Here is a 24,912-nt window from a genome sequence, read left to right as displayed (position 1 = left end):
TATTCAGACGACAAATCTTTGGATACCGGGATAGAAAATGATGAATATCTCCCGTATTTGATTTAGTCTATAAAGAAGCCAGATTTGGTTCCTTGCACTTGAATATATCATGTGTTCAACGGATATGATAGTCGTTAGCTAGCGTCTGGAGAAAAAACTGACAAAAATATTCTGATTTTAAGTGGGAAGGGACGGAGGAAGGAAAGAAGAAAGAAAGAAGAAAGAATGAGACAGGTGTGGTTTTGAACCACCAACCCTCAGGTGCCAAAGATGTGCACAGGCCTACCTTGCCCGGCCAAGCTTTCCATCTCATCACGTTGGATACCTGCCCGCGCATATGATTTTGGAATTGAGGTTTTTTGACGTTTGGTACAGTTTAGGCTAATATGACACTTCACTGCATGATATTCCCCACACTAGATATGTGACACGATCTGGTCCATGGGGGCCAAAGGCGGCAAATTTGGAACTGAGATAAAGGTAAAAATATGGAGTAAAAAACAATAAAATACATAAGAAAATAGACATCAAAAAGCTTCATAACTTTAATACCAAGTATGCTAGACCTTTGGTGTTTTCAGTAAATGATAGCCTATTGTATGTATAATGTAATAATTACAGTAACTCAATTTAAACAAAATACCTCCTTTGGCCCCCATGGACCAGATCGTGTCACATATCTCCACTTCACCGAATAACTAATAAAATCTAACGGTGGCAAAAACAATGCCTAGGCCAGTGATTATCCGTATTTTTAACTTATGAAAAATAATTATTCAATGATATTTAACTACATATATCACAAAAGCTGAAACCAGTTATGAGATATTGCGTTGTTAAAATCATTAAGTTTATTATTATTTGAGTACACAAAGTTACTGAAAACTTTGCAAGACCCAAATATTGTAATTAATATTTTTTCACTACTTCCTGGCCACACATATATAGCTTTGACTTTCTGCAAAGCTAATTACACTTGCTTCCAGAGAAGTACAACATTCTCTAACTCTGACGCGCACACCCTGTTAATGAGGGCTTTGTGTTGCCTCAATGATCACGTCTTTGATGCCTAATTGGCCAATCAGATTACGGGTCTGTTATGCTTGTGAGACGATTGAATTAGCCAATCACAACCCTACTTCCGTTTTTACGCTGTGTATGCACTCAAAATGTAAACAGGCACCGTTCTTTTTCTGCCAGCAAGTGTAATATTTCACTAGACAGGATAAGGACATATTATAAAATATCAAATTCTACCATTGTGATGCACAGCTAAGCTCTACCAAAGGTATTACCAAAGGTATTAGGCACCAGAAACAAATTTGTTCAATCTTTGGATCGACTGTCGATGTTGCTTCAATGCTTGTAATTAATGAACTATCAACTAATTAATCAGAATTAATGCTAAATTTATATTTAGAGAATAAAGGTATTGTTTTTTTAGCCGCTGGAGTGTATCTATCGTCTCATATAACACGGGCGACATCATTATTTTAAGTAAAACAAAGTATTACAAATTTTAATCAAATTAAATTCTGCATTTTACAAGGAATTACCTAGGGCTTAAAATCGATCAGTCCCGTTGTTGCAGTGCGCCTCCGATTGGTTCGTATCGCGTCAATTCACACACGCTTGCCCATGTCATATCACACGGGTAAGAACCAATAAGATTGCAGGAACGTTCTCAAGTGTTTAAGAATGGTCAGTATCACTACAGGCACATATACTATTTTAACACAATTAAAAATAGTAAATTAATTAATTCCATAATTAATAAGGATCGACCAAGCATCGATGCTCGCTCGGAAGATCACACTAATTTGTTTCCATTGCCTTAGCACACATTTATCATCACTGATCAGTAGCCAAAGCAATAATTCACGCAACAGTCAAAACCATAATAATGAATAACATGCTCAAGCAGCATGAAGCTATGCCTACTGCTGTGGCACTGGAGTGGAGTCCATAATCTTATAGAGTATTTTGTGATACTAGCATTCTCTTTTTATGACAAATTTTTTTGTACATATCCACAAAAAAAGCTATGCATGATGATATGTGTTGTAATTTTGTTCTGGTACACCAGAATAAACCAGAAAGAAATACAAATTTGATAATATTTTTGTGAAACGAATTAATCTGCAAGAATTTTTTCTGTACATAAACAATATGTAGCTAGAGGTTTCAGGTTTCCAGTGGTATAAAATTCTCAACTTTTTTTTGTGATAAGTGGGAGGATGCGGCTGTGATCACAAAATGCCTCTTTAAATGAACAAACTTCTTCTTCATATATACTGCTTAAAGGGGGTACTACACCCCTGCCCAATTTTGTGCCCATTTTTGCATTTTTCTCAAAAATTATAGCGCATTGGTGACAAGTAAGATATGTATATTATAGGGGCAAGGACTACAACCACTGCACTTAAAATTCAGCAACTCAAGGCACAGGGTTATAGCTAGCCCAAGTTGAGTGCCGGCTAAGTTTACTGTCCAATTAGAGGGCTGGCTCGGGGCACAATCTTTTTAGCGAACACAAGGGATCTGGGAATAGGCTAGGGGGTATATTTTTTTAGTGCCGGTCGGGTACCGGTCGGCGGCGGTCCGTGCCGGTTTCCCCCGACCGGCACCGACCAGCGTGGCTATAACCCTGTCAAGGCAAGTAGTTATTGATTTATTGATCAAATAGTGGTTTCCCTCATTTTTGACTGTAACTCCACAACTGTTGTCTGTGCTGAAATAAAATTTCCAGTGCAGTGGTTGTAGTCCTTGCCCCTATAATATACATATCTTACTTGTCATGATGCGCTATAATTTTTGAGAAAAATGCAAAAATAGGCACAAAATTTGGCAGGGGTGTAGTACCCCCTTAACTTTCCTTGACGAGATAACACAAGCAGGATTGCGTATAAGCCCAAACTTCTTATTGCTCAAGTACATGTCATAAATGTATGTCAACCTCATAATAACCCAAGGGATGAAATCAAAACACGACCGCCGTTCCAACCGGATAGAACCGTCCGGAACCGGCAGTCGACCGCTGGCCGAGTTTTAATTTCATCCCTAAAGAGATGCAAACCAATTACCAACAGGCCAAGTCCCAGCCTCACCCGTTAATGGGGCCAATCATTTCATGAAACTGCTATAACGCACTGCATATTTTTTACGGTCTTTAGCATAAATGCGAATACACACAACAGACTATTGCGTAACGTAAAGGTACTCAACGCTGCAGAGTGATTTGTTAGACATGCACGATTGAACGATCGGCCCTCATCATGAATATGTGGGAATTAGGACTTTGCCTATGTTCAACCTGCATATTACTTTCAATAAGATCATTGTCTTAATTTTTAATTAGTAAAACATTCATTTAAAAATAGTGTAATTCCCTGATTATATATTGCTCTTATTTAAAACATCTTTTGTTTGTTAAAAATCATTATTTCCTTAATGAAGCCAGCATTGTTTTATACTGCTCAATAAACTTGGCTTCATCATCTAAAGTCAAATCCAAATAATCTTCCTCATTCTCTGGTATGTCTGGTTTGATGAGCTCTTCTACTGCTTTCTTTTGTTCCTCTGTCAGCTCAATTTCAACTTCATCATTGTCCCTACTGGTTCCTGGTCTGTCTTCTTTAGATGGACGTGGAGGAAGGACGCCTCCACAAGCAAATAAAGCCTGCACAGTTTTCTATATTACCACGATACCGTTGTAATGCTTCTCTAGCAATAAGTGGTTGAAAGCCAACTTCAGTAACCTAAAGATGACAAACAAGTCAATCAACATACAAAAGAAATTTTACATGCACATTGAAATGGTAGGGCTGTGTGCTGTGATTTTTGTGAATTTGTTATATTAGGGTCGTAAGGATCAATTTCGGAATCAACAGGTGGCGTATTAGCATGATTAGGCTATTCCATTTAAAATCCACACTACCCCTGTGGAAGATTTCGGAAACATGTTCCAAAGAGGGAGTATGAATTTTAAATGGAAGTAGCACATTAGACAGTTCCATTTGAATTTCATACACCCTCTGAGAAAGATTCAACCTGAATCTTCCACTGAGGGAGGATGAGTTTCAAATGGAGCTGCTAATGTGTTCATTCCATTTGAAATTCATACTCCCACTATGGAAGATATTTCCAAAATCTTCCACAGGGGTAGTAGGGATTTCAACTGGAATAGCCCATTAGGCAGGCAGGTCATGTTGACTACTAGTAGGCATGTCCACTAAAAATTGAAGTACTTTTAAATTGATTCAGACCTAACTTATTGGCTGGGAATTGATGAAAGAAACATTTTGGCGTTTAAATAATCTTAATCGGACGTTTCATTCCAGAGATATGGCCTTTCGAGTGTCACGGTTTTATATAGGGCTGCTAGAACATGTTAAAAAGTTAAAGTCCAAAAAGGAATACTAACAGAAAGTGCAACTTTAAGGTACTTTTTCTTAATGTAATTATTAACTAACTTATCTGGAACATTATATTTGCTTATAACAACATGAAAATAAGATCATCCTGAAATTTAATCGATTTTGTTGACATACAACAAAAAATATAAGACCTCAAAACCCATGGTTTGTTTGGTGAAACCTCAAGAATGATCATAGATGACCGCCATGGAAAATATCTCCATAGAGGAGATGAACAATAAGTGCATTATTTCAAATGAAAAGCGGTAGTCTTAAACATTGTTCAATCTTTTAAGGTCAGCACATTTTATCTTCAAAAATTATTATATTTCATCATGGCATAAGTTTGGTAACATTAATCACTACCAATTTTGAGAAATTTGCTCCAACTCAAAGGTTATCTTTACTACATTGAGCAATACACTGTGTGTGCATGGAAGCCATGATGGATAGCATATGAAATGGACATGGTAGTGAGAAGTGCACGGTGAAGTGCATGATTTGAGATGGGCCGCGGTAGGCTTAAACATTCTTAACATCCTACACATTTTGTCTTCAAAAATAGTTAAATTTTATGAGTATGTAAGTTTGCTTGTCTGATTCACTCCAAATTCGGAGATAATTGCGTTTGAACACCTGATGCACGGAATGGTGTCACTTCAACCTGTTGTAGTTCTCATCTCATAAATTTTTCAATAAAAAAAGGTGATCTCTTCATGAAGGAAGGACCTCTCTATTTACTGACCAAACAGGAAAAGGTTTGGTTAATGTTTTCTGGTGGAATCAGGAATTTCTTGAAACACCCTGATATAGGCCTACATTTGGATCAAAACAAGTCATGTACGCCATTTAACAGGCCTGGGATTTCTTGTATCGATCAGTTTCTCCATAGACAATACGTGTGTGAGTCCACGCACACAGTGAATGAAAAATCGTTCTAGTGGAAACTGTATTGACAGTGGGCATCCCTACTACTAGGGCAAGAATTGAGCACAATAGTCATGCATCTTCTTTTTGGCATGTTTAACAACAAAATTCACTTTCAAAAATATTGTGAAATTACCAATCTGTGATGTAATTCTTTGCACAACTAAGAATACCAAAATCATTCCAATAAGCGCCCAGGGCGCTAAACAAAGTCATTTTGGGTGCACGCTTATTTTTTTACCTAATTTTTTCATGAGCTGGGCATTTATTAGAGATGAATTTACATATGTTATAAAAGGGTCCTGAGACGTTCTAGTAGCTTTTCTGATGCAGAAAATTTATTGCAAGTTTATTACACAGGACTTGTGTAGTCCTGCAGCTATTTCACTGTATCGACATCTATCTGTCATAATGGTACCCTTTAGCAAATGAAAATACCCTGGGTGTGCGCTTATTGGGGCATGGGCGCTTATTGGAATGAATACGGTACTTTACATTTCTCTCCCTACAATATTGTCTGGAATGCATATACATGTATATGCACCACTGAACATACTGGGCCAAAATGAAAATTTCTACCATCTCTGCCATGAGGCAAAGTGAACTGGGTCCAAACTACTACTATGGTCCAAAAATGGTCTCATAAGTATGTTTACTTTTTTTACAGGTGGCGCTAGATGGGCAGTAGGCGCATAACCTGTAAAATGGTGAAAATTGAGGCACATAGCGTGATTAAGTTCCTGCATTTGAAGGTTAGGCCTACAATGCTCAGAAAATCTATGATGAAATGAAAGCTATCTCACGGTGATGATTGCTCATCATATGGCACTGTTGCTTTTTGTAAAAGGAATTTCAAACTGGCCACATGTCCCTCACAGATGAGCCAAGAAGTGGGCGTCCATCACTTTCGGATGATGCGCCACAGTGAAGAAATTCAAGAAAGTGGAGGATCTTATCATGAAAAGGTTATCGCCTACTGCCCATAGCGCCACCTGTAAAGAAAGTAAACATACTTATGAGACCATTTTTGGACCATTATTACATTTTGTCTAGTCCTTATGTACATTATGGTCCAAAAATGGTCTCATAAGTATGTTTACTTTTTTTACAGGTGGCGCTAGATGTAGGCGCATAACCTTTTCATGATAACATCCTCCACTTTCTTGAATTTCTTCACTGTGGCGCATCATCCGAAAGTGATGGACGCCCACTTCTTGGCTCATCTGTGAGGGACATGTGGCCAGTTTGGAAATTCCTTTTACAAAATGCAACAGTGCCATATGATGAGCAATCATCACCGTAGATAGCTTTCATTTCATCATAGATTTTCTGAGCATTGTAGGCCTAACCCTTCAAATGCAGGAACTTAATCACGCTGCGTGCCTCAATTTTCACCATTTTACAGGTTATGCGCCTACTGCCCATCTAGCGCCACCTGTAAAAAAAGTAAACATACTTAATTATGAGACCATTTTTGGACCATAATGTAGAGAAGGACCAGTAATTGCACTGACAAAATTTCATCGATATAGCTCCTTCGCTTCTGGGTGATGTCAAAAACTTTTGGATACCCCCTCGTACATGTCTGAGTCTCAGAAAATTGCAGTATGCAAAAATTTAAATATTACAAAATGTAGCTTACAACTCCAAATTCAGACAAGCGCTGACCAAGCTACATGAGAGAAAATCCTGGGTCCATGGAATAGCAAAATACCTGCATGTGCAAAACTTTGTAATACTCAACGGCCCTGATTTGGTAAAATGATCTAACTTGAAATTAAAACTTGACGTTTTTCTTTTTGAATAAAATAAATTATTAAACAGATCTAATGTCTTAAAAAATATAAAAATCTCATTATTTGGTGGCATGGTGGTGATTTTAGGATGTCACCAATGGAAAGAGCGCCCTCACATTACCCATTATATGGATTTATCTCAAAATGTTCCAATTTCAAGTTAGATCGTTTTACCAAATCAGGGCCGCCAAGCTCACACCGGGCTATTCCACTTAAAATTCATGTTACCCCTGTGGAAGATTTTGCAAATACCTTCAACAGGGGGAGTATGATTTTCAAATGTAAGTAGTCAGGGTTAATCATTTTGAAACCCATACTCCCCCTGTATTGTGGCTTTACCTATATCTTATTCTAGAGTGAGTATTTCAAATGGAAGTTACCCAATTGTCTATTTTATTCAAAACTCATACCCCTTCTGTGAAAGACTTTAGCTAAATCTTCCACAGGGGTAGTGTGGATTTTAAATGGAATAGCCCGGTACTCTTTATTCTTGAATAATCCACACATATTAGAAGAGTTGTGTAAGGCAAAAAAAATAAATTGTTTGCTTGACCATAGATAACTTTCAGAAGTTCGATCGGTCGGGAAAAGGTTTTTTTCATGTACCAAAAGTATAATGTGAAGTACTTGTTTGTATGTAAAACAATCGCTGACCAAAGAATTTCCACCAAAGACAAATTCTAAGCAAACCCTACTTTATTTGACATGTTCGTGTCTGGCAGACTTAAAATACTGCACTATCACCGAGAATGATAATATGAAATATTGAAACCCTCAGCCAGGTACGACTGGACAGGGGAAACATGCAGGAAATGTTTTTCACAACATATCTTTTAAATCTTCTCTTTTTCAAATGAAAAGCTCATGACATTTTCAGGGAAAGTGTGTAAAAAAAACTTTTTTCAAAAAAATAAAAGGTTCTACGGTTGGGACTGCCGAGATGGTCGGTCGGATGAGGAAAAGCAAACAACTTATTTTTGGGCCTACTGTATTCATAACTTACCATAGCTATCATGGAATCTGTGATGACTCCCTTCCAATCATCATCATCTTCATCAGGATCTGTTGCTAATTGTAATAGTTCAGGTTGTTCTTGTAACAATTCTAATGCCCTGTGGAGGTCATTGTTGGTTTGTCTGAGTGATGCTGCAACAGCACTGGTAGGAAACCCCATGCCAACTAGACTTTCATAAACTTCTATGTTGACTCTAGATGGTATAGAAAATATAATACATTACAGGACATTAAAAATATCATTTCATTTCGGATTCAAACTAAGGATAAAAAACACAGAAAAGAATACATAAAAGCACACTTATTTCCACTGCGGTCCTTGATGAGCCTAAGACTTATTAATGGTACAAGAATAAAGAAATATTTGGATTGCACCTTACATATGATATTACACACATCAAGGTGGTACCACACCCCCTGACAAATCCCATGACCAGTTCTGCACTCCTCCCAAAGAACAACCACACACTGGCAGCAAAAGCCATGCACACTACCCCACCGAAACCTCAGCGACTCAAGACAAGCGACCCATTTCATATGTCAAGAAATGAGGTACATTCTAGCGGTACCTCCCTTCCCGAAACAAACAATGCACCGCCCGTCCTGAGCCACCGAAATTCCAGCACAGCAACCGGACTCCCCGCCCCCACAACACACACAAACTCCCCACCCCCCACCCACGCGCCACCATCCCCCGAGAAAAATGTAAAAATAGTCACAAATTCATCAAGGGGTGTAGTACCCTGTATGACCTACCTTTCCACCAATTATTTTTTAATATACTTTTGTTATGTTCAGAAGACATCTTTAAAATGCATAACAGTGAAAAAAATTCTGTTGCAATTAGATTACGATTTAAATTACGATTGAATCACTTCTTTTTTTAATCACTGATTTAAATCAAGTGTTTCATTTTTACCATTTTTGTCAAATGTAAGTTCATTTCTTTCTTCAATTGACTGTTTTACTCCATTCCTAATGCTTCTACAACTGTTGGATATAATTAAAATACCTCTATGTCATTTTATCTATTGTTAAAAAATTCATCTTCAAAGTACATTATTCAAAAGGTTTTTTCCTATGATTTAAAACATGTTTTCTTTAAAATGTTCACATCATCAAACATGTTTTGATTTTTTTTTATAAAGATAGGATTGCGCATTATGTCTAGCATTCCACTTGTCTCTTTTGGCTTTATCATGGGGTATAGCAGTTCTTGGAATAAAAAATCACTAACCCTGCTTCAGTGTGTTTGATAGGGTCACACTATTCAATTGAATACCTGAGTGGAAGAAGGGCCCAACTCCATCAAAACTGTTTTTGAGATATAAAAAAAAAAAGCTTAATATTTGGAAAAGATTAATAGACAGAATGTTTTCATCTTCAGGGAACCTTCAATACATGAACATACAGAAATACATGTATACATTTGAAATTATATGATGTTTCCATGGCAATGGTACAGGTCTTAATATGAGCTGGAGTTGGGCCCTTCTTCCACTAATATACTGCAAGTGCCAGTTCCGTAAAGCAGATGTGTTATAAATAGCTACAGAAATTTGGTAATTATCCATTAATTGCACAAATAGAAGCATGTAATATGTTAGCAAGAAAGTTTATTGCAGTGGAAAGCAGATTTCATGGATTAACAGAATTCCACTTTAACCCAATATTTGTGGAAGAAGGGCCCAATTCCATGGAGTTGGGCCTTTCTTCCATGAAAACCATGATTAAGTACATTTTTTGTATACATGGAAGATTATATAGAGAATGGAATTTTACTCATGCATCTTTCAAACACAAGGAAGAACAGTCTGCTGGCAATAAAATGCTGGGTCTAACTCATTTTTGTAAAAAATTGGGAGTTGGGCCCTTCTTCCACTCAGGTATTAAATTATATATACACTTACTTCTGACCATCAGCTGTCTTTCCAAGTTTCAAAGCTAATCTCTTTTTCTGTCGTTTTTCTTTCTCTTTCTCAATGATCTCTTTCTTCCTTTCTCTTCTTTCTGTGATCTTTGTGATGGCATTGGATACATTGCCCCCTGTAGCTCTGAGGCAAAGTCTTGCTTCAGAGATATCAAATCCCATAGATACCACTTGCATCAGTTTGCTCTCGTCTACTTGTAAACTGTTCAAGGTGGTCTCTGCCTGTAAAATGCATAATATCCAATACACACATTTAGAGAGATGTGTAAAATAATTACAATATTTGATATAATATGTCACCTGTAATCATGGTTATTTCACAATGGGGATTTTATTGTTATTTTGGGAATTGGAGCGAGAATCTCATTATTGTAGGTTAATAAAGTTCATTGAGCGCTATGCATCAACTTAAAAAGCACAAGTGACTGTCTTTTGGAATTTGCACGAGAGCATTCTTCTGGCATGTCTGGAGCCTTCAAGGAGAGCTGATTAGGGCATTTACAATAGAATGTAAGGAGAGCATGGTTCGGTTTTTGCTGGCAAAGTGGCAATAACTTGTTTTTGCCAGTTTTTGCCTGATTTAAACTGGCAATAAATGGCAAAAACTGTCTTTAAAATGAAAAAGTTTTGAATTTGATATGCCACATTTCAGTTATGCGCCACCATGTGAGCAATGAAAACGCATGCCTTTATTTTCTTAATATGTTACTTATAATTACAAAATCTGGCCTTGTTACACCCAGGACAGCGGTTAAAACCACAGCTTTTTCCACCTGCGGCAAAAAACGGCGAACCCTGAAGGAAAGAATGCTCAACTAAGGAGAGCTAAAAATCACTCTCCTATATCAGATTTAAGGAGAGCAGTAGAGAGTGATACCTCTTGGGGGTGAGAAGCGTTCCAAATGTCCTGTGCGCATTCAACACATCATAAAGAAGCTGCTACTTCAGGTAATACAGCACACATAGTGCAAATATCTCATGCCCATATCCTTCGATTGAAAAGGATATCAATTTACGGTACACACAAATACAGCTGGTGTTTATAGTGAGCAAGTTTCCGGATAATTTCTGACTGGATAGAAATTATACCCCAATGTACCGTACATCTGCTCCCACTATAAACATGCTGATAGTGCATAACAAACTTACTTTATTGAGTAATGTGAGTGCTAAATTATGCTGCTGATGATAGAAAGCCAAGATACCTTGAAGCAAATACAGTCTAACATAGAGGGCTAGTTCTCTGGAACTATCACCCTTGATTCCTGCTAATCTCTCCAAGTTATCTCCGTAAGAACGTCGAAAACAGTCTTGGCACATTGTTAAGCGGGATTCTGAAAGAGGAAAAGACCTATTATTGCTCAGAGGTGTAAGTGAGGTAACGATCCACTCCCTGAAAAACATGTGAGCCAAAGGCTCTGGCTCTTTTTATGACGAATTATCATCATTAAAAAATTTAAATTAATTTTTTTTTTTTGGCCACATTCTGTGAATTTCCGGAAGACTTACACCTCTTGATTGCTAGATGTACATTACATATTGTCATGATCAATCTAATTGATCATTAGATTTTAAATTTAAATTTATCAAGCTCTGCTTGTCAAGCATTTTTAATCACACTATTTCTTTGTGTGGTCTTTCAGCGTCCAGAGTGTCTAAGCTTACGCGAGTCTAACGGGCGAGACGCGATTGGAAGAATATAAATTGTTTTGTTGGAAAGGAAATCGATCATTCTTTGATTCGGGTTTAGAGAAAACAATCATATATTTATAAGCTGAAGTGAATGTTGAAGACTCACGCATACACATATTGAATAAATGCTTACATACATTAATATTGTTATATGAAGATAATTTGGAAATCTCTTTGATGTATTCCTTGCATCTTGACTCTGTTATTGGGTTAATTGGCCACTAAATGGATAATACCTCATCGATCTTCTCCTCATAAAATTATATAAAAACACATATACCTATAGACAAATCCAACTTTACTAAAAACACATTGGGTCCAGTGGCGGCACCAGGAATTTTTTTCGGGGGGGAAGTGAATTTCTGGGGGGGGGAAAGACAAATTTTGAGCAAAATTACCACAAAAAGCGGAAATTTACGTTATTTGGGGTTTTTTTGCCTCAAAAGCGGGGGGGCAAATTGGGGGACAAGAAAAATATTGGGGGGGCAAATGCCCTTGCCCTCTAGCGCCGCCACTGATTGGGTCATTTTGAACCTTACCTTCATTCGGGCTTAAATAGTAAAATATGCTCATCTTGGTTCACTCAGCCATTGCTTCCATATTTCATTTACAAGTTCAACATTTTCATGGCTATATATGGGAGCAAATCAGTTGAGACTGATTTGACATACATACAAGGCATTAGCCAGAGAGGTGTCTTTAGGGTGTCCAAAATGGTCAAAAATACCTTATTCTACAAAATCAGGGTGTCCACTTCCTATTCACTCCATTATAAAAATCAGAATTTTAGGGTGTCCAAATTGAAAACAGGGTGTCCAAATGACACCTGGACATCCCTCTGGCTAATGCCTTACATACATACCTGCATCAGGAAGCTCACTGACATTTTCAAGGCACAGATAACACCACACTATATCAAGGCACAGAACAGCATAGTTGTCTACAGCACTCAGGATTTCAGACCTACATAGCCTAAAACAAACACATTTGAGATGTCATTTAAAATGTTATATCTACAAATCAATGTTCTCATGGTATACAAATTGAGTGTATTGGGCCATTCCATTTAATATCCACACTACCCCTGTGGAAGATTTAGCTAAAGTCTGCCACAGAGGGAGTATCAATTTTGAATAGAATAGATAATTGGGTAACTTCCACTTGAAATACTCACTCCATCTGTGGAAGATATAGGTAAAGCCATAATACAGGGGGAGTGTGGGTTTCAAAATGATTACCTCTGACCGATTACATTTGAAAAACATACTCCCCCTGTGGAAGATATTTCCAAAATCTTCCACAGGGGTAGTGTGGATTTCAACTGGAATAGCCCATTGTTTTTGCTCATCTTTCTCATTCTCTCTGTCCAAAGGATGCGAGCTTTGATTCAGCTCTTGTTCCATTGGGCTATTCCATTTAAAATCCACACTGCCCCTGTGGAAGATTTTGGAAATATCATCCACAGGGGGAGTATGAATTTCAAATGGAATGAACACATTAGCAGCTCCATTTTAAACTCATCCTACGTCAATGGAAGATTCAAGTTGAATCTTTCTCAGAGGGTGTATGAGGTTCAACTGGAATTGCCTGATGTGCTCATTGAAATTTATACTCCCCTGAATTACATGTAGCTAGTTGGAACAAGAAAACTGAAATGCCTATACAATGTAGCTTAAACATCTCCATGGGATGGTTCTATTTTCTTTTACATGTGGGATATTGATTGTATTCAACATTGACTGAAATACACACTTTATGAGTCATGGGGGAGGGTAAAATTGGGGATGAAAGAATTTTTTTGTCTAGCCAAGAAGGGCTATTCAATTTCTGGCAGGTCAAAAGGGGAGGGGGGCCAATAACACACTCTAAAAAGGCTTAGAAAAACAGAGTACAGAAACGTGCAAATATGTAAAATGTCCTGGTTGCATCTTATATCTAGACCATTTAAGGTTTGCAAATTGGGAACCCAAAATTGTTGTATGTGCAAATGCAGAGGCAGAGGGGAGGGAAGACCGAGGGAAGGGAAGCAATATTTGGGAGGCCAAGAGGGGGTGGAGGCAAGCAATTTTTAACATGCCGCTTGAAAATTTACCCCCCCATCAGGGGCTCATAATTATTATACAGCCTCCAAACATTACACTTGACTGAAAAATATATCGCAATTGAATCTTGAGTTTTTGAGAAGTTAACAGATTTGTTAAGTTTCATCAGGAAACAATATACTCTGCATATGCTTGTTGCATCTTCAAATTAATTTTGATGACAAAGGACTTGATTATCTAGTTTGATCGTATCACAAAATAAACTTACTTAAAGGCACCATCGGCTTCCAAAAGCAGTACAAGAGCTTCTCCATACTGTTTGCGTTTAAGGCATGCTCTTCCTTTTTCATTTAACATCATTGCCATAGATAAAGCACGCCTTTCTCCATCAGGCAATTCTAAGGGCTTGCCATCTTGGTCAGCAATTTGAATAAAGTAGTTATCATGATCAGAATCTGGAAAAAAAATGAAAGAGGTGTGTCATTACTTGCCATTACAACAATGTACATACTGTTTTCAGTTCACTTTCAGTCTTGTTTTTCAGTTTTGTTTAAGAAGATGAAGATGAAGAAGATGGAAGATGATGATGATGACGATGATGATGATGATGACGACGATATTGATAAAGATGATGATGATGATGATGACAATGATGATATTAATGATGATGATGATGATGATGATGATGATGATGATGATATTGATGATGATGATGATGATGATAATGATGATGAGGTACCAATTTAATTTTTATTTTCCACCAGGATAGTGCTTCAATACTTAAAGATCAAAGGAATGTGTGGTGTTGCATCTTATGTGACCTACCATCCTGTATGTATCTATATACAATCAAGGTAAATACCCGGGGTAAATAATGCTTTACATACTAGTTAAAGGAAGTCTCCGGCAATCACAACATTATTCCTTATATGTTAGAAAAATAGTTATCAAGCACGAATCACATGGTTTTATTTAAAACAAACTCATAGTGACCATAAAAACGAATAAAAACATCCGTTTCTCAACACGCGATATTCAAAATTCCCGGGCGCCGAGTGCAATGACGTCCCAGTAATACAATGTAGGCTGACGACAATTGAACACAAATAACCATTACGTCATTGCACTTAGACATATTCGGCGTGGGAATTTTGAATATCGCGTGTTGGGCGCCGACGGTTTTTATTCGCTTTTATGGTCAATATGAGTTTATTTTAAATAAAACAATGTGATTCGTGCTTGATAATTATTTTTCTAACATATAAGGCATAATGTTATGATTGCCGGAGTCCCCCTTTAAATAAAAGTTAAAACTAACCTTCTTTTCTGTTGGCCAATGCTTGGGCAGCATCTTTAGTCCTAGCAAGTCTTGATGCTTGTTCTTCTTGACTCCTTGCTTCCATTTCACCCTCAGATAAACAGATGACCATGACTTGAGAATTGTGCCTCACCCACTGGTGACTCAGTTGACGGTCATCTTCAATCACATGACCACAGCTGATTAGTTTCAGACTTTCAGCTGGCATTTTACTTTGGTCAGAAATCCTGTGAATAAGATGAACAGTATTATGGTAATAATACTTTTAGTATGTATGTGTTATTGGGGTTTTTTTTACGACATGTCAATGGCTAATGGCTGGAATTTGGGCAGGAATAGAATTCCATAATTGGGCTTTAGATGGTAGAAATGATCTATCATGGCTGACAAGGTTTGATCTTGGGACTTCCACTGCTAGGTTATGGGATCTCACAGACTGTCGCAACCTGGGGTCATGGACATGGGCATCAGCTGGCATAATAACTCAGGGGCCTCCTGTACTTTTAAAAGTTATATCCCACTTCAGATTAGAAGTATCAATTGCATTATATTAGTAATTGCTCCTGAACCCGACAAAAATTAACCCATTTACATCCCCAGAGTACACGGGTGAGGCATCCAACACATCAGGCACTTTAATCTGCATTGCATGAGTTACAGATAAACATCTCAAAAAAAGTAATTAACCCCCCTTTAATAATGGCCATTATTCAAAAACGGGCAATTATATCACAAATCTGTAAAATGCGTTGGAAGCAGAGTTTATTTTTGCACATTTTGACAACTCATTTGCAGCAATTGACTAAATATTGACGTCACAGCGTACATTTAAATCAATGTAACCCAAGATTTGAAAGTTGCAGTAAATTCTATTGATTTGTATTCAGTATAATGGAAGGAAATCTGTGTTACAATGATAATCTGAGTGTTTTTGTATTGTTGTACGTGCAACTTTCAAATCTGGACCTCACTACATTAAATTGACCAGTGTTTTATTGTTTTCTGGGCTATCGTATCAAATGAGGTATCAAGATGCGCAGAAATAAATTCTGCTTCCAACGCATTTTACAGATTTGTAATAAAATCGCCTTTTTGAATAATGGCCATTATTTAAGGGGGTAAGTTACTTTTTGTGAGATGTTTATGTAAAAATAAATTAATTATCACTTTAAAATTTATTGCGTTTATATAAATATAAAAAAAACAAGGACACCTGAAAACTGTTCTTTTCTGTTATAGATTTAGGTGCAACCCCGTAAAATATTTGAAGTACGTGTCTACTATTCCATAAAAAAATACAAAAACACTCGGATTATCATTACACAAGATTCACTAAAAACTGCATGTACAAAATTTACCTTTTTTTGAGATCAAAACCACTTGCATCCAGTTTCATTTCTACATCAAAGGTCTTGGATCCATTGCTGTCGGTGTTACCTGAAAGTTTGACTTTTAGAGTTGCTATTCCTTGTTGCTGGAATTTTTTCCTAGCAGCAAGCTTTGCTACTGCATGTTGTCTCAGGTTTTCTATAGCATCTGCAATGACTTCTTTTGGCAGGTTAAGACTGCTGGAGTACTTCACAATCAAGGCCTGTTGATGAGCAAGTATCAAAATGGGTTAGTTTGTTTTACATCATCATCATTTGGCTGCGGAGCAGGCGACTACAAGCTCTCTCCAACTATTGCAATCTTGGGCAAGCGAAACAATTTTGTTTGGCTACAGCATCCCTTCAGTATCTCCCAGGAGGTGCTGGACATACTGTAAGTACAGTGTGTGCGGCCGTTCCGGTTTCCTCTTCCCATGTGGTGGAATATAAACTGGTGGTGGAATATAAATGTGGTGGAAAATATGGACTACGGTTTTAAGCATTGCCAATCAACTGCGCTGATTGCAGTAAATGGGAATTTGCTGTGGATTTTGATTGATTGCTATCATAGGGCTATTCCATCTAAAATCCACACTACCCCTGTGGAAGATTTTGGAAATATCTTCCACAGAGGGAGTATGAATTTCATATGGAATGAACACATTAGCAGTTCCATTTGAAACTCGCCTCCCTTAGTGAGTGTAAGATTCAGGTTGAATGTTTCTCAGAGGGTGTATGAAATTCAAATGGAGCTGCCTAATGTGCTCATTCCATTTGAAATTCATACTCCCCCTGTGGCAGATATTTCCAAAATCTTCCACAGAGGTAGTGTGGATTTTAAATGGAATAGCCCATTTTATGAGTTCTGAGATGTTCAAGTGTCTTACTACTCAAAATTATGTCTAAATATGAAGTCAAGTTCATTACCGTATTTTGTCAAATAGTAGCCCCCCTCAAATAAACACCCCCACCACTTTTTTCAACCAAGATGTTTCAAAAATGCTGATATTTCCATGCTATCTTGTGTGGTAAGTTTACCAAGTTGCCCTCATGGTCAATAATAGCATCAATAATTGGTGAAAATCTGGATTGGAAACCCGGAAGTGAACCAGAAGTCAGTGATTCTAGTTCATAGTTTGTCATTTTAGTGTGAGTTTTAAGTTACCTAAAATGGGAATTATCGTTCTTAAATTGACCTTGAATAAACGCCCCCCCCCCTTGGGAAAATGTAACGCCCCCGGGGGGCGTTTATTTGACGAAATACGGTATATGCTTTTATACACTCGCAATTGGTCAAAAGCAAGTTCCATGCTGGTCGTTATATATGCCCAGTTATTCAGCTCTTAAGTGATACTTGGGATCATGCCGGACTGGACCTACCTTTTTGACACTAGCCAGTCAGGCATGTAAATCTAAAAAGTTACAAGCCCAACAGAATTTCTACATGCCTGACTTTGTAGCTCTTTGTTCCAGAACTAATTTCCATATTCCGAACAGCGCTCTCAACCAAAAATTTGATCATTCAGAAATATTCACTTTCACTAAACTGCATACAATTTACATGTGCTTTGAACAGTCTAGTTGGGGAGCAGTGGGCATGCACACAGTAGAAGTAGATTGAAGAATAGGATGTGAAATGTCGTCAGTCAAAAATAGTAAGTCCAGTTTGACTAGATTTTAATTATATCAACTTGATATTTTATATATCTGGATGACTGAGAATAAACACAAATATGATGCACCAAGATCGAGTTTGCTCATAATTTTAATATCATGTAATTTTGATGATTGATTATAAAAGAGATTGAGAAGTTATGTATGTGTTTACCAATTTAGAATGTATAACCTGAAATTAGTCTTTGTAGAAGTCTTTGGGGTTTGATTATCACAGCACACAAGAACACCTTAAAAACACTGATCAATGGTCATGTTTTTGGCCCTTATTTTCAAAATTGTCCAAATATTAAAATTTGACTTGAATTGCCAGTTTTTTTATTAGAACTAACTAAAGGATTAGGATTTTGCTATTTCATTTGACAAAACTGGATAATATTTTTTTCAATCTGAAAAAATTTTTAGTGCTGTAGTTTTTCTATAATTGTAAACTCCAAAATTATTGTTGTGGACAGGGTTGTCACCAGAACGAAAAAAGTTCTGGTTAAAATATTGAAGGCGAAGCGTAGCGAGCGAAGCTCTCGTGCCTCGCACTATCTTTTTGGTGAATGCTAGGGATCAGGGAATAGGCTTTGAGGGTGCCACCCCCTAAAAAAAAATTTTTGGCTCTTTTTATGATGAAATATCATCATCCACTTCCGGAAATGATAAAAAAAATATATATATATTTTTTAAATTTTTTGTGAGTGCCGGACGGCCCTGTCCAGCGCAGTCCGGCGTAGTGACAACCCTGGTTGTGGATGAAACTCACCTCTGGGTATTCACCAGCAGCTCCATCCTCCAGCGTATATGGTGACAGCCAGAGTTTAATCTTCTCACTATTCAACTGCTGACGTAGCAAGTCAAGAATCTCTTCTTCAGTTACATTACTTGCCATCTACATTGGTAAATTATAAAAGGAGTGAATCTGGTTTAAAACCATTGCATATATCCATTGTATTTATTTGAACTATATGTGACACGATCTGGTTAATGGGGGCCAAAGGCGGCAAATTTGAAACTGAGATCAAGGTAAAAATATGGAGTAAATAACAATAAAATACATAAGAAAATAGACATCAAAGAACTTCATAACTTTAGAACCAAATATACTAGACCTTTGGTGTTTTCAGTAAATGATAGCCTATTGTATGTAATAATTACTGTAACTCAATTTTCAAAAATGCCTCCTTTGGCCCCCATGGACCAGATCGTGTCACATACAAATTAAGAAGAAAGAGGTAAAAAATTGGAAAATAACTTTACAATTTTTATGACATCAATCAAAAACTTTAATTTCCTCTATTTCTAGCATTAAAACTACATGTAATAAGCATAATTGAATTCCACATCAAATTTCCTTAAAAATATATATGTGTAATATAAACAGAGTGACTCAGGCAAGAGATAGGCCATTTAGAAATGTCACAGCAATTACGTGCACACTTTGTACTGGTAACATATAGGAAATACTGTTGTAATTAGCATTTAATTAGCAATTTATTAGTTACATCTGTTGTTACAGGTGATCTACTATGAGATACTTGTAGATCTACAATGTGATGTGATCAAGCAAAATCAGTCGCAAGTTGGAAATATTGATTTCCAGATAAACAAAGGGAAAACATTTCTTTTGTTGTCTAGCTGTTTTGGAAACGCTTCAGTTGTTCATCTTTGGAAGTAAATGTTTGATTTCAATGGGGTTTTCTGCAAAAGAGGCTGATCGGTTTAATCACGGACGGACATTTTGAAAACTGATAGAAAAACAGCCTGGTAAAAATAACTGCTGACATTTACTTCATTGTTTTATGTTTTAATGATGAAGAGTATCATTAGCCCTATTGGAAATATAAAAAAATTGGCAGGTATGATTTGTTACTAAAAATAGAACGAAAGAAATGTTTGCGTCACGGACGGACGAGATAGAAATAGGTTCCCCTACTTTTCAGTACCCCGGTACCATAGGCCTACTCTTTTGTCACTTCTATCTATCTTAATACTAATTATAGAGAGTTTGTCCGTCTGTCCGCGCGCTATCGCGTGCGCGCAGGGCTATCGCGTGCTCGCAGAGCGAGTACTCGGAGTATCAACGGGCGTGTTCGCGGAGTACCGACGGGCGCAGTGCGGGTATGTGACTAATTTACAGGTGCATCTCATCAGACCAGAACCAGGTAAGGCCTATAGCCCATTATATTGATCACTAAGAGACGTAGGCCTATATCATAGTAGTTTAAAAGGTCATTAGAGATAGGCCTATTATGAGAACCACCCAACCCGAGAACCGCGAAATCTAGTTTACTATAAAATTAATCAATACTTACCAATACTTTCCTGGACAAATAGTAGCCAAAGTAAATTTTGGACAGTCTAAAATTTTGCCAAAGTGAAATTTTATTTTAGCAACATTTTTAATGCAAATCGCCTGTCGTGATTGGCTGTGTTTACTTCTGAACTTCCATTGCTTTACACAGTGTCATCACACTGTCATGCTTCAGCAAATCCAACTAGATTTTGAATACAATGCCAATGGGGAGAATGGTCTCTAGCCTACATGTAGACCTATGATCTAGACCTAGTGTGAAGCTATTGGTGAGCAAATTCTTGGCTAGACTTCTCGAGCAAATCTCGATCAAATGACTAGGACTCGCACAAAATTATTCAAAATGAAACTATAGTTTGCTTAATAATATGGTTATGGTACTGTCATGGGAACTCATGACTGAGCAATGGCAATCATACTTTGCAATCAATGCAATGATTATGAATGGCATGCCAATGCAATGTCAATGATTCATTGGATTCGCAATTGCTGGCTATAATCTAGTCCTAGTAACTAGGAAGATCGAACACAGACATCATTGGGACGTTTAAATGAGCTGGTTCTTTCAATACCGGTAGGGCCTACCCAATGTAAATGTAAATGTCGTCACGTTCTCAGTTACTGGGACTAGGCTATAAGTATATAGTAGGTATGCCAGGTGAATGTAAATTTGCCATCAAACTGCATCATTTTATATATCAAATTAAAAGCCCTTGACTAGTAAAGAAACCAAACCTTTCTGTCATAGCACTTTCCATGGCAAAGTTACATCTTTTCGAAGATCGACCGTTTTCATCAAAAAGATTCTGCTAGCAAAATTCCCAAAAAGAGCATTACGGGGGTGTTTCTAGATCTTAGTCTCATGGCGATAGCACTTTAGCAGCTTTTTTTAATGGAACTGCTATCAAAATCCCTCTAAAATTCCAGGTGCGAGTGGCTCATCACCATAAAAAATCATATATTTGGGTCAAGTGAAGTACCGTACGAAAACATTAAATGTAGGTTTCCTTGACCGGCCTGTTCTTGAAACAAATTGGGGGAAATTTCTATGTATTTATATGTATTGTGTTTGGGCCCCGGTCTAGGCGAATTTTGCTGACAAGCAAATGTGTTAACTATACTAAAATGCAGTAAACCTTTGACGAGCGCGTATTGTAAGGATACATCACGTATTTACTGCGTTGCATGCACTTGTCTCTGATTGGCTGCTAAGGCGATATGTTGTTGCTGAGTGGAAATTTATGAATGAACTGTGCGCCGTACGCGTTGTTAGCGCAGAATTTGCAACATCACGGTAGTCGCGCTCGTCAAAGGTAGGCTGCATTTGACTATAAAGCTGGTTCCATACTATAGGTACGGTATGCTAGGTGAATTCAAATTTGCCATCAAACTGCATCATTTTATATATCAAATCAAAGCCCTTGAGTAAACAAAGCCAAAACTGAAAACCATTTTTTCATAGCACTTTCCGTAGCAAAGTTACATCTTGTCAAAGATTGACTTTCATCAAAAAGTTTCAGCTAGCAAAATTCCCCAAAACGGCATTTCGGGGTGTTTCTAGATCTTAGTCTCATTATGATAGCAGCTTTTTTAATGGAACTGCTATCCAAATCCTCTAAAATTCCATGTGCGAGTGACTTATCACCATAAAAAATCATATATTTGGGTCAAGTGAAGTATAGAAAACATATTTATGTATGTTTCCTTCTTCGGCCAGTTGTTTTAAATTTCTATGTAAATATGCATTGACATTGTCGGCGAATTTGGCTGACTAGCAAATGTGTTATTAACTAAGGTTTGCCTGGGTTACCTACATACTAGACTTGCAGTTGCCAGTCCTATATACGCCGTACCTATGTATATTAAGGACTGGCTTACACCATTTTGGATGTCAATGGGAAATACACACTTAACGATTTGCGCCGGTTAGAAACTTGAAAAAAAATCTTAAAAATTTTATCAATGTATATAAAAGTGGTACCAACCTTATTGTGCTTGCTAATTTAAGACTCGGTTGAAACAAAATTAAGGATCGAATGCATTTTAGTGTCCAAAAAGTAAAATTATCGTCAAAGTTCTGCAAATCGGCACCCTTGCGAAGGGTTCAGAATTCGAATCGAACGAAAATATCCGATCTTTGCGATCAAAAACACAAAATTACAACTTTAAACATACTAGTACTATTGGCAAAAGACATTATTACCAAACAATATAGAATAGAAAATTTGACATCATTTTCTCAAAATATTGAAGAAATTTGCTCACAAGACATCGAAAAAGTACGCAATCCAATTCCCGTTCAAACGCGTGAGAAACTGAAAGTGCATAATAATCCTAGACTCACTGAGTCTCATGGACGCCGTTCCTATGTCCATCAGACTCGTATTTCCCATTTTGGATGTCAATGGGAAATACACACTTAACGCTTATACCGGTTAGAAACTTGAAAAAAATCTTTAAAATTTTAGCAATGTATATAAAAGTGGTACCAACCTTATTGTGCTTGCTAATTTAAGACTCGGTTGAAACAAAATTAAGGATCGAATGCATTTTAGTGTGCAAAAAGGCAAAATTATCGTCAAAGTTCTGCAAATCGGCACCCTTCTGCGAAGGGTTCAGAATTGAATCGAACGAAAATATCCGATCTTTGCGATCAAACACACAAAATTACAACTTTAAACATACTATTGGCAAAAGACATTATTACCAAACAATACAGAATAGAAAATTTGACATCATTTTCTCAAAATATTGAAAAATTTGCTCACTAGACATCGAAAAAGTCGCAATCCAATTCCCGCTCAAACGCTGTGGGAAACTGAAAGTGCGATAATCGTGACTAAATAATCCTGACTAGTTCCATACTACCCTGCCGCTTGAGCGCTTGCCACTGAGCGGCGCATGCACGCAAGCATTGCAGACAAACGGACACAATAAAGGCTTGTCATTGGTGGAACGCAGCCTGCCGCTTGCACGCAGCGGCAGCGGCAGGAAAGTATGCTGGCGGCATAAGGTTTGCCTGGCATACCTATATAGTCAGTGATCAGTAATAGTAGTACATACTCATGTACTGGTAAATTATTACATGTCGTTAAGCTTAAGCATGCGAAGATCCTATGACATTGCATGATTCTATGATAGCACGGTAAATTGGATATCATCTACTTGAGTAAGTAGTAAGTACACAAATACAAAAATTCCCAGTGAAACCTCACCTCAAACAGTCAAAATATCGACAGCATATAAACTACACAATGTACAGCAGACGACTTCCGTATGTTTTTGCTGCGTAATGTTTTTATTTTTTTAATAGACCGTCTATTCCAGGTCTCCAACAAGCTTAATGAATTATTGATGAGATGACGTCATCACTAATATGACAAGCCATTTACATAAAAAAGCAAAACAAAAAACAAAACAAAACAAAACAAACAAACAAACAAACAAACAAAAAAAAAAAAAAAAAAAAAAAAAAAAAACACCACACACACATAAAGGGTCGATTTTTGTGTGTGGAAACTTCAATGACCCTATTAGTACTACCCTAATGATATCAAAAGCTTTAAAAAAAAGATAATTTTTTGGCAAACATAAATTATTTTAAAATATTTTTCAGATTTTAAGCCAAAAATTTCCCAATGCAATCTGGGTCTGTCGGGCCCTTTCCCCATGCCCCTATAATATAAGACAAATTTGACACATTAGTGTAATTTGTGAAAGTCAATTCCCCAATTCACACGCGATGTTTCAACATCGACGAATGATTGCCCAGACCCCCCCCCCCCCCCTCGGGGGCACTTCAATATGAAATGGACTCTAGGGCTGGCACTTTCGCAGTAGGCCTAAGGGCATTCGGTGAGAGCAAAATACAAAATATGGGGTCAGTTGAGTCAGAGATGGACCGTCGTTTGGATCTAAATTAGAGGGGGGCATTGGTGAGAATATGACCTTTTTTTAAATGGGGTCTTTGGGTGAGAGCCAAAAGAAGCCTCGAAAAGTGAATTTTTAGTTCTAAATGGCTTCAAATGGCTTTGTTATTTCCAAAGAAGTACCGGTAACAAAATCAGTGATATAGGCCTAGATGACTCATTGGAGTTCAAATGGGTGACAGATCGAAAGGCCGAAAAATATGGGGTCTTTGGGTGACAGTGGCAAGGGGGTCTTCACCTCCAGTGGGATTGCCCCCGGGCCTCTACCCAGGGCCGGATTTACCCAAATTTTGGGGCCCCCAAACTTGCCCTGCGCATCCGAAAAACACCGGTGTTTTGGGCCAATTGCAAAATTTCGCGCACCTGCGCGCAGCCTTTAAAGGGACCATTGAAAGAAAATATGATTTGGTGTCAAAATAAAGCCCATAAAATATAGAATCAATATCTAAAACAATTGAAGAACTAATTATTTTAGAAATAAAAATACAATGAAAACAACGTACTCGATT

General features: G+C 37.4%; 1 protein-coding gene across 1 annotated transcript; it reads right to left on the bottom strand.

The window, feature by feature from the left end:
• Positions 1-233: 233 nt before the first annotated feature.
• Positions 234-23,773, bottom strand: LOC140155483 (NEDD8 ultimate buster 1-like). Its single transcript, XM_072178348.1, is given in 11 exon segments — positions 234-3,692; positions 3,694-3,758; positions 8,142-8,346; positions 10,063-10,304; positions 11,232-11,416; positions 12,637-12,746; positions 14,085-14,271; positions 15,135-15,361; positions 16,493-16,725; positions 18,927-19,052; positions 23,690-23,773. Coding segments are annotated over 10 exon segments (1,833 nt in total). The 5' UTR covers positions 23,690-23,773; the 3' UTR covers positions 234-3,439.
• Between the last annotated feature and the right edge of the window lie 1,139 nt (positions 23,774-24,912).

This window comes from Amphiura filiformis, chromosome 6 (assembly GCF_039555335.1).
Source record: "Amphiura filiformis chromosome 6, Afil_fr2py, whole genome shotgun sequence".
In the NCBI taxonomy this organism is placed as follows: domain Eukaryota; kingdom Metazoa; phylum Echinodermata; class Ophiuroidea; order Amphilepidida; family Amphiuridae; genus Amphiura; species Amphiura filiformis.
Note: the sequence above shows the minus strand (reverse complement) of the source record. Positions and strands in the feature narration are given on the sequence as shown.